The sequence below is a fragment of the Oreochromis aureus genome, linkage group 3 (assembly GCF_013358895.1).
Source record: "Oreochromis aureus strain Israel breed Guangdong linkage group 3, ZZ_aureus, whole genome shotgun sequence".
NCBI classification, from domain to species: Eukaryota; Metazoa; Chordata; class Actinopteri; order Cichliformes; family Cichlidae; genus Oreochromis; species Oreochromis aureus.
In genome coordinates this window covers 63,422,937-63,438,860 of record NC_052944.1, presented here as the reverse complement: position 1 = coordinate 63,438,860, position 15,924 = coordinate 63,422,937, and the positions used below count along the sequence as shown (strand labels likewise).

The 15,924-nt window shown below is 39.2% G+C and overlaps 1 protein-coding gene across 1 annotated transcript; it reads right to left on the bottom strand.

Annotated features, from left to right (window-relative positions):
- Positions 1 to 5,823: 5,823 nt before the first annotated feature.
- LOC120436351 (coxsackievirus and adenovirus receptor-like) lies at positions 5,824 to 10,628 on the bottom strand. The gene is made up of 3 exons (XM_039607230.1): positions 10,485 to 10,628; positions 7,286 to 7,642; positions 5,824 to 7,047 (listed from the first exon to the last, which is right to left on the bottom strand). The coding sequence occupies exons 2-3, from the start codon at positions 7,521 to 7,523 to the stop codon at positions 6,647 to 6,649; spliced, it is 639 nt and encodes a 212-aa protein (XP_039463164.1). The 5' UTR covers positions 7,524 to 7,642; positions 10,485 to 10,628; the 3' UTR covers positions 5,824 to 6,646.
- Positions 10,629 to 15,924: the final 5,296 nt, after the last annotated feature.

The following is a 15,924-nucleotide window of genomic DNA, read 5'->3' as shown; positions in this document are numbered from 1 at the left end:
TGTTGATTAATTTATGAGAATAAGAGAATAAAATGTCCACATTTCAACTACAGCCAGGAGGTGGCAGCACATCTCCTTTATCCTCACTTTCTACTACAAGTACCACTGCTCTTATCTCACTCTACAAGGACTGGAGTGATTATAATGTAGAGGACAGTGTCAGATTTGTATTGTGATTGTCATTTATGCTTAGAAATATCTACTTATATATGCTTAGAGTTTTATAATTAGGTGTAGAGTGATAGGAGGTTTGATCCTTAATAGTCTGCAAGCTTTGTGTGCATTCCAGGGTGTTCTGGTATTCAAACCCACATCCTGGGAGCATGGGAGAGGTCGTACCTTGTTTTATTGTTTTATGGTAGGATAAACGTATCTATGTCTTTTTTAGGCTAAGTGCATTTTGTTTAGATGAACCGCTGGACTTCCAGGCCAGCAGGTTTAGGAAGTCATTAATGGGTTCACACACACACACACACACACACACACACACACACACACACACACACACAAGGTATGTTATATGTTAATGAACCTATGCATATTCATGTAACCACAATAAACGAGCAGTGTTACGGGAGAGCGGACGAGAGCAACTGAGGTCAAGCGAAGGAACGGCGCCTGTCCAGTTCTCTCCCGTGCACGTGAAACATAAAGAACTTTGCCTACTTCGTGTCTTGCTTGCTGTGTAATTACATTGCCTTCAACGTTCCAGCGAATAGGTTTAAGCTACAAACCTATCAGACAGAGTGTGTACAGTGACACAGTCATAAAGATAAATGGAGCGACTTGTTCTGCAAGTATTTTATATGTCAGCCCTTCATAACTCCTGTTGACTGCAGACTGTTTACTGATATAAGTAAAGATATTAGGCTTAAAAACACAGAAAACTGCAACACATCATTATTGTGTTATTGTACACAAACAGAAATCCATATACAACACTGAACACAAGCAAGAACAACATTCAAATAACCACAAAATTACTGAGACTTTTACTTTTCACTCACAGCTGTAAAGTAACTCTACACAATGCTCCTCTTTCTATTTTTGTGTTTCTGTGCTAATATCATTATACACTAACAAAACAATGGCTACGCATCATACTTGTACTTCTATTCAGAAGTTTTATTTTTCTCTCTTTGTCACTCTTCAACACTGTGAAAACTAAACAACGTGTGGACATGTTAGTGTCGGTGCCAGGCCACAGCAATGGTTTCTGCTCAAGTAGCATTGACCCCGCCCCCTGGGTGGACATTGAGGGGTCGTGCTGACACCCGCTGCTCTCTGGCAGAAAGCACCATGCCCCTCCCGTGTTCTAAATGCACTTAGAACGGCACGCAGCAACACCACATGGGCGGAGAGAGGTATAGGGTATAGGTTCTCTGCTCGCCATTGGTGTGGGCAGAGAAGGAGTTGGCCTCTGCTGGCCTCTCTGCTACTGCGGGACAGGGGGCAACCGGCTTGTCTCCATTGCGGGGCAAAGGGCAACATCTCCTGGGTCTGGGGCAGATTGCCCCTGTGGGGATGATGGTTCCTGGCCTTGGGGTATACAGTACAGGTCCCTCTCAAAAAATTAGAATATTGTGATAAAATTCATTATTTCCTGTAATGTTCTGATAAACATTAGAATTTCATGTATTTTAGATTCAATACAATTTTTTGAGATAGGAATTTTGGGTTTTCATGAGTTATGTATGCCAAAATCATCAATATTAAAACAATGAAAGGCTTGAACTACTTCAGTTGTGTGTAATGAATCTAAAATATATAAAAGTCTGTTTATCAGTACATTACAGGAAATAATGAACTTTGTCACAATATGCTATTTTTTTTGAGAAGGACCTGTATGTTTTGGGAGTGTTAGTGTGTGTACAGTGTTTATTTCTGTTTGTCTCCATGTTGGGCAAGTGTAACTGCATATGTTTGCATGAGGATGGGTGTGATGGCATCAGCCACACATGGGTAAAATCAGTCCATACCCCCGCCATGCCTCCACTGCTGTCCCGAATGACTGGCAGTTCAGACAGGTGATACGTTGTGATCTGACCACCATCCATAGAGCTTTGTGGTCTTTGCATACCAGGTTGTGATACAGACACACAGAATAACATCAATAGAAGTGAGTATACCAAACCACCTCAGCTGCTGCAGAAAGAGAAGCTGCTGTCTTGTTGTTTCTGTGATCACATCTCAAATTTACATAGTGGACAAGGGTTAATTTACATTTAAACACTATAACTAAATTACTTGTGAAATCAGTACCTCAGATCTGAGCAAAGAGTCTGTTCTTCCACCTCACTTGACTTTCAAATGTGGATGCAAAGTTTCTGCTCTCTTGTTACTTGTGTACATTTTCCTCTGTGTTTCCTGTTTAATTTACTCTCTGATTCAGGATTCTGTGCCAAGATGAGACCACAGCAAACAAGTATAAATTAAGCTGTTTGGGATTCAGAAGTTTTTATTGGTTATTATAAGTTATAATGAATTTTTGAAAAATGAAAATTGCGAGAAATAGAAAGTAAAACATTAAGTTTTGTTTTATAAGAACAAAGTTCATGTGTGTGTGTGTGTGTGTGTGCGCGCAGGGCGTGCTTTCAGTTGGGAAAATATTTGTGATTGTAATCACTGAAGATAATTTAATTACTCATAATGAAGATTTAATGATGATTTAATAATGTAATCCATCTGAACCACACAATGTACTCAATGTATGTGTGTATCTGAAGGAATAATAAGAAGTTGTAACGTAACACACACGTGTGTCGTGAGGGTAGATTTCATGGGGGAATCTGCTGCATTTGTTCATGTGACTGGAATGCTGTTGAACCATTTCTTAGAAACCTTTGAGAGTTCATGATGTTTCATAACAAAACATGATGACAATGACTGACTTGTAGTTTGATTGTCTTGTTTAGATCTAATCTCTCCTTTCACTGCATCTCTCCTCCTCTCTGTATAAATGTATGAGCTTCATTTGTCAGAGCAGATATAGAACAAAAGCTTTAAACATGTTCCTAGATTAATATACAGCAGGAGCTGAAGCTGGGCAAGCTGTTACTGTGGGAGTGTTTAGGTGAAATTCAAATAATTCAAATAATCGCTGCGTTACACACACGTGCTCTAATGCAGTGTCTGCTTTCATTCATCCTGCAGGGAGTTTCCCTTCTACACTGTTGCTCAGTTTATGTTGGAACAACTTGAACATATACAGGACAATTACTTCTGTTGTTGAGTTCATTCACATCTCTATTGTCTCTACAAAGAAAATGCTTCATTTAGTTAATGGATAAGAAATGGAAATCCAGTCTTCATAATAACACAGCTGCCGTGCAAACAGACTCACATTCAAATGGCTGTCACTTTGTTTCTGAATGACATGAAAAAAAATGCTGCATTTGTGTTTATTCTCAGTCATTGCAAAAATACATTTGGCTCGTAATATGACACAACAAACAAACCCATGAACAATTGTACTCTGATCCACTTCATATGCTTCATAAGCAGGTGTGATGCAGCAGTGTCATGAAGGTTTATTTATTTACAGTGTTTGAATGTTGAGTCATCTCTTGCTGAATCACTGAATTTGTAGTACTATTAATTCATATTCGGGATACAGGAGTTATTATAAGTCATTCTGAAAAAGGCTCTAAGAGAGAAAAATAAAGTAGAGCTGTAATGTAGAAGTCAGTGAGGTGTTTGATGGGCTGACGTGATGTTATTGTTGTGAATGAAAGTTGTTGTACGGGGAAAGTCCAATAACTCCATCCATACTGATCTTATGAGCTCAAGCATTTATTGCTTACCGTGATTTCCATGTCACAGTTCATCATCCAATATAAATCACTGCAGCAGAGCCGTCACAAACAGGACCAACAACATCTGAGCCTCATTAAATGTTCCTACTTCTAAACAATTATTTACAAAAAAAAAAGAAAGTCACAGATGAGGTAATAAACAAAGCACAAAAATGGAGAAAGTAAGTTTCCTTTTACAAGAAATGGGGGAGGGTTGGGCTCCACCGACTCTGTAGCAGTTTGTCAGAACTGATTCACTTTTTTTTCAGTTCACGAAAGAAACAATAAGTAAACAAGTGAGCTCATAATGAACGAAAAAGCTGGAAGCCAGAGGTTAGATTTAAACATTAGGAGACTTTTCTTATAAACAGGACAAACTAACATTTTGAGAAGATGATGTCATTGTTGTTGTTTACCTAGTTATCTATGAGCTCTACTAACTGGAGCACACACTCATGTAGGTCACACCAAAACTTGATGAGCCAGATTTACTCACCCTGATGCTGTCAATGAACGTCAAAACTATATCTAGTCAGCCTGATGTGGAAAGGGTACATATACTGTCAAAGAACATGCAAATAAGACTGATTGACTCACAGCCCTGATCCCACATTTAGTTTTTTAAACCATTTTATCAAGTTACTGAGTTCTTGAGTTGCTGCTTGTAAAACAATTTAAAGTTTTAAATTTTGTAAATGAAAGTTGTTGTATGGGGAAAGTCCAATAACTCCAGCCATACTGATCTTATGAGCTCAAGCATTTATTGCTTACCATGATTTCCATGTCACAGTTCATCATCCAATATAAATCACTGCAGCAGAGCCGTCACAAACAGGACCAACAACAGCCTAATTTAATGTTCCTACCTTAAATACAATTATTTACAAAGAAAAAAAAAGAAAGAAAGTCACACATAAGTTGATAAACAAAGGACAAAAATGGAGAAAGTAAGTTTTAGTTTAGTCCAGATTTAGTTTTTTAAACCATCTTATCAAGTTACTGAGTTCATGAGTTGCTGCTTGTAAAACAAATTACAGGAAAAGAAAAGAACAGGTTCAAACTGATAACACAAACCATTGTTAAAACTGATCTGACCACATTTTAACATCCACAGTTTTCCTTCAGACAGTTAAATGTTCTTTGGATTCTTAAAGACTTGAATAATGAGCTTGTTTTAAAAAAAAAAAAGAAGAAGAAAAGAAAACGATTACACTTGCAGGTATGTCTGTTGTGTCTTAAAACTGCCTCCTCAAACTGAACAGTGGGTCTGATGAACCTAAACACAAACCACAACACAGGCTTGTTAGGAGCTGTGCAGGTTACATTTTAAATGTATAATTTCTTTGTATCATGGTTAAAGGTAATATTCAGGTTTATTAGCAGGTTTGAATGGACAAAATCATCCTGTGATGTAAAGTTATGGCTTCACGTAGGACACATGTCTAACCTGCATGAGATCTCAAATATATTATTAATAGACAATTTATTCTCACTAGATAGTTATAATGTAACAGTCTGAAAAAGTTATATTCATCATATTAACAAAATTTTAGTAAAAATATTTTTATATGTGCATTTAGACTATTTGAGGAATATTCTGATTTTCCATGTCATAATCATGGACTTAATATTCTGAGCAATAGTGAGACAGATAATTTATTGTCCTTGCCATTGTTGAGCAAGTTTGACTAGTGTGATCACTGATGCTGTTCCAGGTAGAAATTAAACTGTGTGGGCCCAGCTGTCATTTCTGTGTAGTGTGCACACTGAGTACGATCCTCTTTCTCTGTAGAAACCTATACACTTAGCATGTGAGAGATCAGTTATATATGATATCACTTCCCTTATAAAAGACCAGAAAAACATGAAAACAGACATTTTGTTGGGGATGAGCTGAAATAAAAATGACGTCTCTTTAAATCAAAAGATCTTTACTTTTTTTTTTAAAGAACATGAAAGATTTGAAAAGCAGAGCTTACAAAGTTTTAACACCCGGACATTGTTAATAACACACATGACACACTGAGAATTAACTTTGACATCATTTATTTCCTCATTATTTGAGCATTTCTGATCAATTACAGAATATTAAACATTATGATCTTTTCTGATCTGCTTCTGGCAGCTGAGGATCCCTGAAAAATGTGTCATGGTCTGTTTGTATTCTACTCTTAGGTTTTGGTATAATTACTGAGAATTATGTGTAATAATTTATCAATACAATAAAGAAACAGAAAGAAACTAATGAGAACATTTAATAACAATGACCGTCTAATTTTACTGATCACAGTGTTGCCTCTGTGATGAAGAGGCACCTGTCAGACTATTTGATCTGTTTTCTATTAGTGTGAAGTTTGTTCTTTGACACTCAGCAGGACAACAAGCATAAAAACAATGAAATGACAGTAAATAGATTTTCATGTATCCAGCGCTAAAGCTGAAATAGACTGATTCTATTTTCTACTAAAGCTTCACTAACTGATAGCAGAAGGAACATTAGTTGGACATTTTGTAATGAGGGAAATAAATAGGTTATAAAGCATGAGGTAGATTAAATAGTACTGCAGTAATCTGAAAGCTCAACCGTCAGATTTTACTTATGAAACATTTCATTAGCTTATAATATAAATGTAGTTTAAGACCAGCTTTTGTTCAGTACAAGGAGGAGGTGAAAAATAGTTTCAGGAAAAAAAAAAGACACACCAAAAACTGACAGACCAGCTTCCAGCCCAGGGTCTCCTCCTGTCTGACCTGCAGGTGAGAAACAGGTGTGAGGTGTCAGCTGTCAGGTAGGTGATGAGTGAAGAACAGAACAGAATCCATTTCCTCTTCAAACTGCTGTCAGACATTATCTACTGCACTCTGATGTTTCTCTCTGGAAGCAGTCCTGCTGTTTCCTGAGGAGGACAAACTAGTTCATTCTCAAGTGTCAGAGTGACATCAGGGATCCTTGTGGAGTGTTGGTGACAGTTTCTTGTTTCTGAGTCCCTTCTGTCTCCATGTTCATCAGCAAGAGATTCAGAATTCAGAGAGCTCTCAGACATTTCAAAATGTAGTTTAGCAGGAAGATGATGTGAAACCTGACTCTTTTGTGGTTTATGTTTTCTGTAGGCCAAAAAGCCAATACCAGCAGAAACAAGAATCACAGCAGAAACTATCAGACCAGCTATTAGTCCAACAGATCCACTCTTCTCTCCTCCATCCTCCTTCCCTGCCTCCTTCCCTCCATCCTCTGTGTGTCCTCCTGGCTGACCTGCAGGTGAGAAACAGGTGTGAGGTGTCAGCTGTCAGGTAGGTGATGAGTGAAGAACAGAACAGAATCCATTTCCTCTTCAAACTGCTGTCAGACATTATCTACTGCACTCTGATCACATCACTCAGACCAGCTGCTTTCTACAAAGTCTCATCAACAACATCTTTAGAAACAAACATCAACAACCAGGAAGCAGCTTCACCTCTGATCACACACACACTCAACTCTACTCACTCACCTGGAGGATCAACTCTCAGGGTGATGATGCTGATAGGGGGAGTCTTCAGATTAGCTCTCTTCCTGCGGTTTGTTCCTCTCCTGAAGACACGACACTCGTATGTTCCAGCGTCATTAATCGTCACATTCTTCAGAATCACAGACACGTTTCCATCCTTCATTTCTTTGTCCTGCAGATCCACCCGGTTCTTAAAAGATGGATGCTGGTGATCTGGATCCAACTGCTTATCCCGGTACATTAGGACACTTTCTTTGCCCAGGTCAGCTCTGCTCCACTCTACAACTATGATGGGGATGTTGTTGTCTCGAGCTCGACACGGCAGAGTGACGTTCTGTCCAGCTGTGATGTTTTTCTGGTCTGAAAGAGAGAAAGTGACACAAAGCAGAGAGGTTAAAGGGATCAAAGTACGATTACTAACTTCTGGAGCTTTGAAATCACAATCATAGAAACAATTAGGTTCAAAACTAAAGTGACCACTTTGCGTTTTTCTTTGGGTGAAAAAAAAACAAACACTTGTTCACACTTTTACTAAATAGTAGTTGGTAAGTAAACTAGAAGTAACTACAACACAAATATCACAAAATAGAAGTGTTGTAAACATAGCACAGTCAAACTCCTGCTTTAACAAATAAAGGATGGGCTCCTCTCTGCTTTGCTGTCAGCCTGGGAGATAACTACATCAGTCAGCTATGTGCAAGGTCTGCTGGGTAATGTAGTTCCAATAAGATAACAGGGCCTTTGCTACCCAACACGGTTCGATGGCACAAACCTTCTGCAGCCAAATATGGATAAGACTGAGGTAGTTGTCATTGGCCACTGTAGCGCACTCACAAACACACCTGAGCTCCTGATCTATAAAACTGGACCAATAATGTAAAATCCTCACAATCATTTCTGATAACAACCTCGACTTAAGTAAGCATGAACAAATCTAGTAATCTTCTCTAGATTAGATCACTGTAATGGCTGAGTGCATAGCAAAGTCATAGGCCCCAAGTGAGGGGGAAGGTTTGAAGGTATAGTGTCACGGCCAGGAGGATCACCTGAAAGCTGATCAGCGGTTTCTATCTTTCTCTCTCACCTACTTTCTGTCACCGGGGCAGAACTCATTCTGGGTTCACGCCCTTGGAGAAAAGAAACACCTGAGCCTCATCAAGGTGATCAGCATATAAGCCAGAAGGTGACTGCTGTTCTTTGCTGGATCGTTGTCTACCACGCGTTAGTGAACGTCAAGCCACAGCAAGTTAAGTGGAGTGTTTCTTTGTGCTTTGTATTTACCAACGTCTCCCTGTCTACAGACTTCCTGGATTCTTCCCCGTGTCATTCCTGAGTGGCGAGTGTTGGAGAGAGAGCCTGCTGTCGTGTGTGTGTGGGTTGTTTGGATAGCGCATGCCTTCCCCCTGGATTTCCCTGGAGCCTCGTCCCCACCCTGTTGTACATAACACTTCACCTGCACCTTCTGTATATACACCTGGTGGACTTGTAAATAAAACTCTCTTGTGTGCATCTGATCCTGGAGTCCTGCGATTGAGTCCTCCATGTCAAAAGCGTAACATACTGTATAGGCTCATGTGATGTGTTGAGGAATTTTCTTTGTGAGTTTGGTCAAGGTATAAAAGGATCAGGGCGGTGGCCCATCAGGGAAAGAGACCTTATCTTCCCTCAGCCTGATTTCTATGAATCACTTCCTTTTTCTGTCACCTCTCTTCGTTCGTCTCTCCTCGGCTTTCTGCCCAGAAATTACTTCTAGTCTGTGTGCAACCTGTTGCCTGCCTCTCGCTTTCTCGCTTAAATAAATAAAACCTACACATAAAAGGAACTGATGTGTTTCTGTAACTCATTATTCACATGCCTTTCAACAACAAAGTTCACACAAACTACGGTGCAAGAAAACCATACAGAAACATAAAAGTCCACAGATTACACAACTCCAACTTTGTGTTTCATCGCACCTAGTGTTGTGTGACGTTTCATATCGACACTGCTCTTGATAAGGAAGCCACACAAAACGGCGCCATCTTAAATCACTCAAAATGTGTCACATGACCACCATCTTACAGGTGGTTTAAGATGGCGCCGCTTTGTGAACGATGAACCCTCGATTGTAATATAAAATGTATATCAACATAATAATTTAATCAATTTCAATTAATCAATTTACCTAATTGACCTTTTTTCTACTTGATGTTTTTCCGTTAGATGATGTTGATGTGTTGTTGCTTCTCTGTTTTGTGAAGCATTTTGCTTTTGAACGACGATATCGTTAACAATGATATTATTAATAATATTGTTAACATCATCAACAATAGCAATAATAATAATAGTAATGATAATAATAACAAAAACAATTTAATTTAAAAAGGTAGCCCCAGAAGTATGTATACAGTTACGGCCACATTTCATCATCACTGGTTAAACGGCACAAGCAAAGTGCTCAATTTACATAAACCTGAACATTTGCTCAGTTTACCGTTATGGACGGACGCCTGCAGTTCTCCGACAAACAGCAGAGCCCAGAGCAGTTCAATACGAAGAAAATTCATCATACTACTTTCTCTGCCTCGATAAACCATCAAAGATCTGTGTATCACGGAGAGTGATAACCAGTGTTGTCTGTAAAGCCAAACTTGTCCTTAATGAGGACGCCTCACAAACCACTGTTTACAAACCAAATGGGCCTCGTGTGATATATGTAGCTTTGATCAGGACCAATTGGATTGGCCCATTGTTTTCATGGGACTGCCCATCTGTCGTCAGCTGTGTTGTCATAGAGTGTGAATATGCATTAACCGATCAGGTCGAGTTTGTCCTGTTGTTCCTCTGTAAGCAGCCACGGAGAAGAGGGAAGTTGAAGTGAAGTAACACAGAGCAGTGAAGAGAAACTGAGTCTTAGACACAATGAAGCGTCCACTGCAGCTGCTGCCTCTGCTTTTCATAAATATTGATCTATGAAGTTGTTTTTTTGTTTTTTCCTGATTGTCTTTAGATGACATAGTAGGTCAGTAGCTACTACCTGTGACTGTCAGGTCCCAGCTAAACTCACAGCAGAGCACAGTTGAAGGTTCAACGTTCAGGTTTACCAGCTTTAACCAGGCGTCCCTGTTTGCCTCACATTAGCTGGGAAGCTCGCACTGTGAACTAAGCAGGTAAAAATAAAAGGAAAAAAGTGACAATGAAAACAATTTAAACACGACCTCACCATTAATCTCCCTCCATCGTCCGTGGAGGGACGCAGTTGTTCCACTGTCTCCTTTAGCTCCATTTAAAGATCTTCAGTATATTTCAAATATATAATCTCCAAATCTAAAGGTATGAAAAAGCACTGAGGGTGCTTATTGAGCCACTGCGGAAATTCCTAAATGAAAGCAACAGCTGTGTTACAGCTTATATGTTCTGGAGGAGTGGTTCTCGCTGCCACACCCAGTCTTCCTGGAACGAAGCGTCTAAGCAGAGCACATAAAACAACAACCACAGGTGTAGATCATGAGCTCGATATGACAGATTTGTTGAAATAAACAAGACTTTAAAATAAAACCAAGTTTTCCTTTTCTATGAGCATAAAACAAAATATTAACATCACACTGAGGTTACTGAGTGAGTTTCATTTTGAATGTTTTACAAAGGAAGGACAGAGATGGTCCCACCCAGCAAGCAGTTTGTTGATCAGTGGCAAATTCCAACAGTTATTCTGTGATATTAATGCTTAAATTAAATGCAGAGAAAAGGATCGAACTTTGGACGAAGGTCAAAGTTCTGTTTAAAACCCTCAAACTGCTCGTATAAACAGGACACGGTGGGTTTAAAAACAAACGCAGTGGAGAATAAGGAGAAACACGCAAACATTTGTTCATAGTCCTGATACATACACACAGTAAACATATCTGTACTTGACTGGAATGCAGTTCAGCTGCTGGGTGAAGAGAATTATCACAGTCAGTGTTTCATGGAATAGACTGGTTAGAGCTTCACTTCCATTCAACCTACATCAGATCTCTATGTATACGTCCTCCCTCTGTTTGTACAAACACATTCACATATTTTTGCTTATAATCTGGATTTTCTGATCCAGAAATCCAGTCTTCATAATGACACAGCTGCCGTGCGAGCAGACTCACATGAAACTGCTGTCACTTTGTTAAGATAAGATAAGATAAGATAAGATGGCCTTTATTAGTCCCACAGGTGGGAAATTTGTTTTTGTTACAGCAAAAGTGCAAAGTTATGTAGCAGAAATTAGAAAACACTGGAATGCAATAAAATAAAATACTATATACAATAGAATAAAATAGAAATACAAATACTATATACAACTGAGTAGGAAAATACAAAAACACAACTTCGTCAGAGGAAGAATTGCACGTATAGCAGTCTTATTGCACATGTGTGGGTTTGTGTGTTTGATCAGCTGCAAAAGTCTTTATTGTGGAGTCTGACAGCAGTGGGGAGGAAAGACCTGCGAAATCTGTCCGTCCCACACTGTGGGTGCCGCAGTCTCCCACTGAAGGAGCTGCTCAGTGCTGTCACAGTCTCCTGCATGGGGTGGGAAATGTTGTCCAGCAGTGATGACAGCTTAGCCACCATTCTCCTGTCACTCACCACCTCCACTGGGTCCAGAGGGCATCCTAGAACAGAGCTGGCCCTTCGGATCAGCCTGTTCAGTCTCTTCCTGTCCCCAGCAGAGATGTTGCCCCCCCAGCAGGCCACACCATAAAAGATGGCTGAGGCCACCACAGAGTCATAGAAGGTCTTCAGGAGTGGGTCCTCCACTCCAAACGACCTGAGTCTCTGCAGCAGGTACAGTCTGCTCTGCCCTTTCCTGTAGAGGGCGTCTGAGTTATGAGTCCAGTCCAGTTTGTTGTTCAGATGAACACCAAGGTACCTGTAGCTGTCCACAGCCTCGATGTCCATACCTTGGATGTTCAGTGGTTGCAGTGGAGGATGCTTGTGCCTGCGGAAGTCTACCACCAGCTCCTTGGTTTTGAAAAAATGCTGCAATCCACATAGGCATAAAATACAGTATCTGTCTGATAACATTTTAAACAACACTGGTTGTTATCTTCAACTTTGTTTATTCATCAGATGAACACCACTGAGGAGTTCTTACCTTTAAATCTAACGTTTCTTCTTCCTCCATCTCTCTGAAATCAGTTTGATGTTTGGCAGCTGAAATAATAACTCGACCCACACGAGTGAAAGCAAAACTAATGAGCCTGTTTGAGTGGAGAGAACAGATATTGGTTTAAAAATGTAGGAGGAAAAGTAAAAATCAAGTCACGTCAATCAATCAATCAATCAAGTCAAATTCACTTGACTAGTTTTTTTTTTGTTCTGCTTGCTTTTTATACAGTGGCTGTAGCTCGAGAAGTAGAGCAGATCATCGACTGATTGCAAGGTTGGCGGTTCGATTCCCGATGCATCCATCTGTGTGTGAAGGTTAGATAGGCACTAACAGCTTAGAAAGAGTGCTTGGGTGAATGAATCGGTTATAGTGCTTTGAGTGCTCAGAAAGAGTAGAAACGTGCAATATAATGTATCATCATTTACCATACTTGAAATTCTACTTAAGTACAGTAATGAAGTATTTGTATCTCATTACTTCCCACATCTGGTCTCCTTGTCAGGGTCCAGGGTCTTTGATGCAGTTCTTGAGTTTAGTTTAGTCTGAGTTTGTTATTTCTAGTTCCTGTTTTTTGTTTTATTATGTTTGTTTTGTGTCCAGTCTTTTCTTACTCTGGGGCCCGTTCTTCGTACCTCGCTAAGTAAGTTAGCCGGATTTGAATGTTGACGATTTCGCGTGATCTTGGATCGTTCGGTTCTCCGAAGCTCATCCGGGACTTGCTGTCATAGCAACAGATCCGTAAGCATAAACCTGCTCGGGAGCAGGTTTACTTTATGTAAACAGGATTAGATCGCGGCCACTCAGGTATGTCCGCTTCATGTATACGAAAGCAAGAGCGATATTTCTCCACTGTTTTTCCATAAATAAATATTATCAATGTAACTAAAGATAATGTATTTGATTCTTTTATTGATGTCATACAGATACATACAGGTCATTTCCTTAAAAAAGGGAAATGTACTATTAATCATTCTATTTCATGTATTTGATTATTTCAGATGTAATTCATATTTTAGAGTAGTAATAGTAAAACACTTCGTGTAATCAAGATGAGAGACCACGGCTATAAAAGCGAAGGTGGATTTGGGAAGTCTGTCGCAGCCAGAAGTAATCTGAGATCACTGGGTGGCTTAAAAGGGGCTACGCATCGATAGTAGAAACATTGATCGGCAACCCTTTGATTGGTCGGCGAAAATGTCGAAGGAGCGCGCTCAGTATTTTTCGGCAGCAGAGCAAGAACTCTTGATTGAGGGATTTCAGGAGTTTCAGAGTTTAATTAAAACGCAGGGGAACACTGCAAAGGCAGTGTAAGAGTGTAAGAGGAGAGTGGACTCAGCAGGCAGTGGATCAGCACCACAGGTCTCTGAATAAAACTCACCCTGTACTGTGGCCTGATTTGAATTTCAAATGTGCAAACAAGGTTTCTCCTCTGCTGTTATCTCTCATCTTATCTGTGTACTCTCTCTTTTGTGTGATGGCTCAGTCAGAGCAAATAAACCAAAGAAGTTTAACTGAGGCTGTTTCAGATTGAGGAGATTGGTGATTGTCAGTTATCTCTAGCTCTCTTTAGAAGAGGAGAGATGTTTATTTATGGACTTCTATTTATGTGAGAAACGCTCTTCAATCATATTTAATAAAAACAGAGTGGTGAATCAGAGGAAGAGTGTCTCTCAGCATTCATCAGCACTGCCACACACACACACACACACACACACACACACACACACACACACACACACACACACGCACACACACACACACACACAGAGAGAGACTATGTAATCCGGTCTCATCATGTCTGGAATGCAGTTCAACCATTTCTTAGAAAACCATGAGAGAGTTTATGATGTTTCATAACAACACATGTTGGCACTGACTGACTTGTAGTTGGAGTGTCCTGTTTTTTTCTCAGTCATTACAAACATTTTAAACAAAGCTGCTGATAATGAGCAGCTCAACTAGTTCTGAGGTTTCAGCATGATGCTGTTTATTTAGAAGCACTGCTAACCATTACTGTTCTCAGATAAATGTCTAACTGCATAACAAATTAAAGAATACTGTTTTATAAAAATTACTGTTTATTAAAAAAAAACCCAATGTCTTCTTTTTTGTAAATAACCATGTATTTGTATGGTTCTTATGGGCAGATTTTCATTTATTTATTTATTTCAGGTTCAAAATGTATAAAATGATATTATTGACTGACAGTACACCCATGCAGATTTAGTTCCGTAAAGAAAAGCAAACAAATAATTTCAACACACTGTAAAAACCAAACATGTGTTTCGTTGCCTGAAGGCAGTACCATGCTACAGACACCACTGTGAACACAACATAAACCTAATAAAATGAGATTTATAATTCCAAATAATGTTTCCAACAATGTTTTTAAGATGTAAAGATGTAGAAATGGACTACATCATGTTAGCTAGTAGACTCTGTTTAACTCTATTTAACATTGAAACCAGGTGAAACAGTAGCAAAGGTTAAAATGCTGTAAAATGCAAGAACAGAAACGTCACGGCAACAATAAAACAACATGTTTAATTAATAAAAGTAAGACTAAACAAAGAAATCATGGAGGAAACTTCAGAATATGTACTGTGATCAACATCATATGCTTCATAAGCAGGTGTGATGCAGCAGTGTCCTGAAGGTTTATTTATTTAACATGTTTGAATGTTCAGTCTCTTTTCTACAAAACTCAACAAAAAGGAATCAAAGCTGAATGTGGAATATGATTGTCTCTCTCTCTCTCTCTCTCTCACTGCAAACCTGCTGCTGCAGTCTCAGAGACACAAACAAACCACCTGAGCTCAGCTCCAGACACAAAAAGATAAACTGCAAAGGATTAACATTATTTGTTTAAGTATGTAAATATTTAGAAATCATTTGAACAATAAAGACTTAAAAGATCTATGACTCGAGGTATAAACAAAATGAATGAAAGCTGTAATAATGAGTATTTTTCACAGGCTGCCAGGAAACAGTTTAGTTTTTGCTTTTTCTTCTTTAAACACAGTCATGTGTGTCAAATCTGTATGAGTGTGGACTGTTTATGAAATTTTTTCTTTCACTGATCCGTTGTTAGTTCAAACCAGTGCACAGAAAAGGAAACACATAATTCCTCTTTACCCTCTTAGGCTGTTGTGTAATCCCATTGACTGTGTGTAAGAAAGCAGACGCTCTCACTCTCTCCTCACTCTTTCTGACAGCAACAAATATGTGAAAGCTCTGACGTAAAAACATGAGCTTTGCTGCAGGAGTTATGTTTTATTAATACTTGTATAAAAGTGAGTTGATTGAAAAGTGAATGATTGAATCTGCAGACTAACAGAGCAGGAAAAAATAAATGTGTACATTTGTAACTGAGTAACTGAGGATCAGAAAGGAAATGTTTGTGCCTGAATGACTTGTCAGCACCTCCTTCAAGCTGGAAAGACTTTCTTCTTTCACAAGACTGCACAAACCCAGAGCTGAAACCTTTCTCACAGTCCTTTCAGGGTTTACACAGAAATAA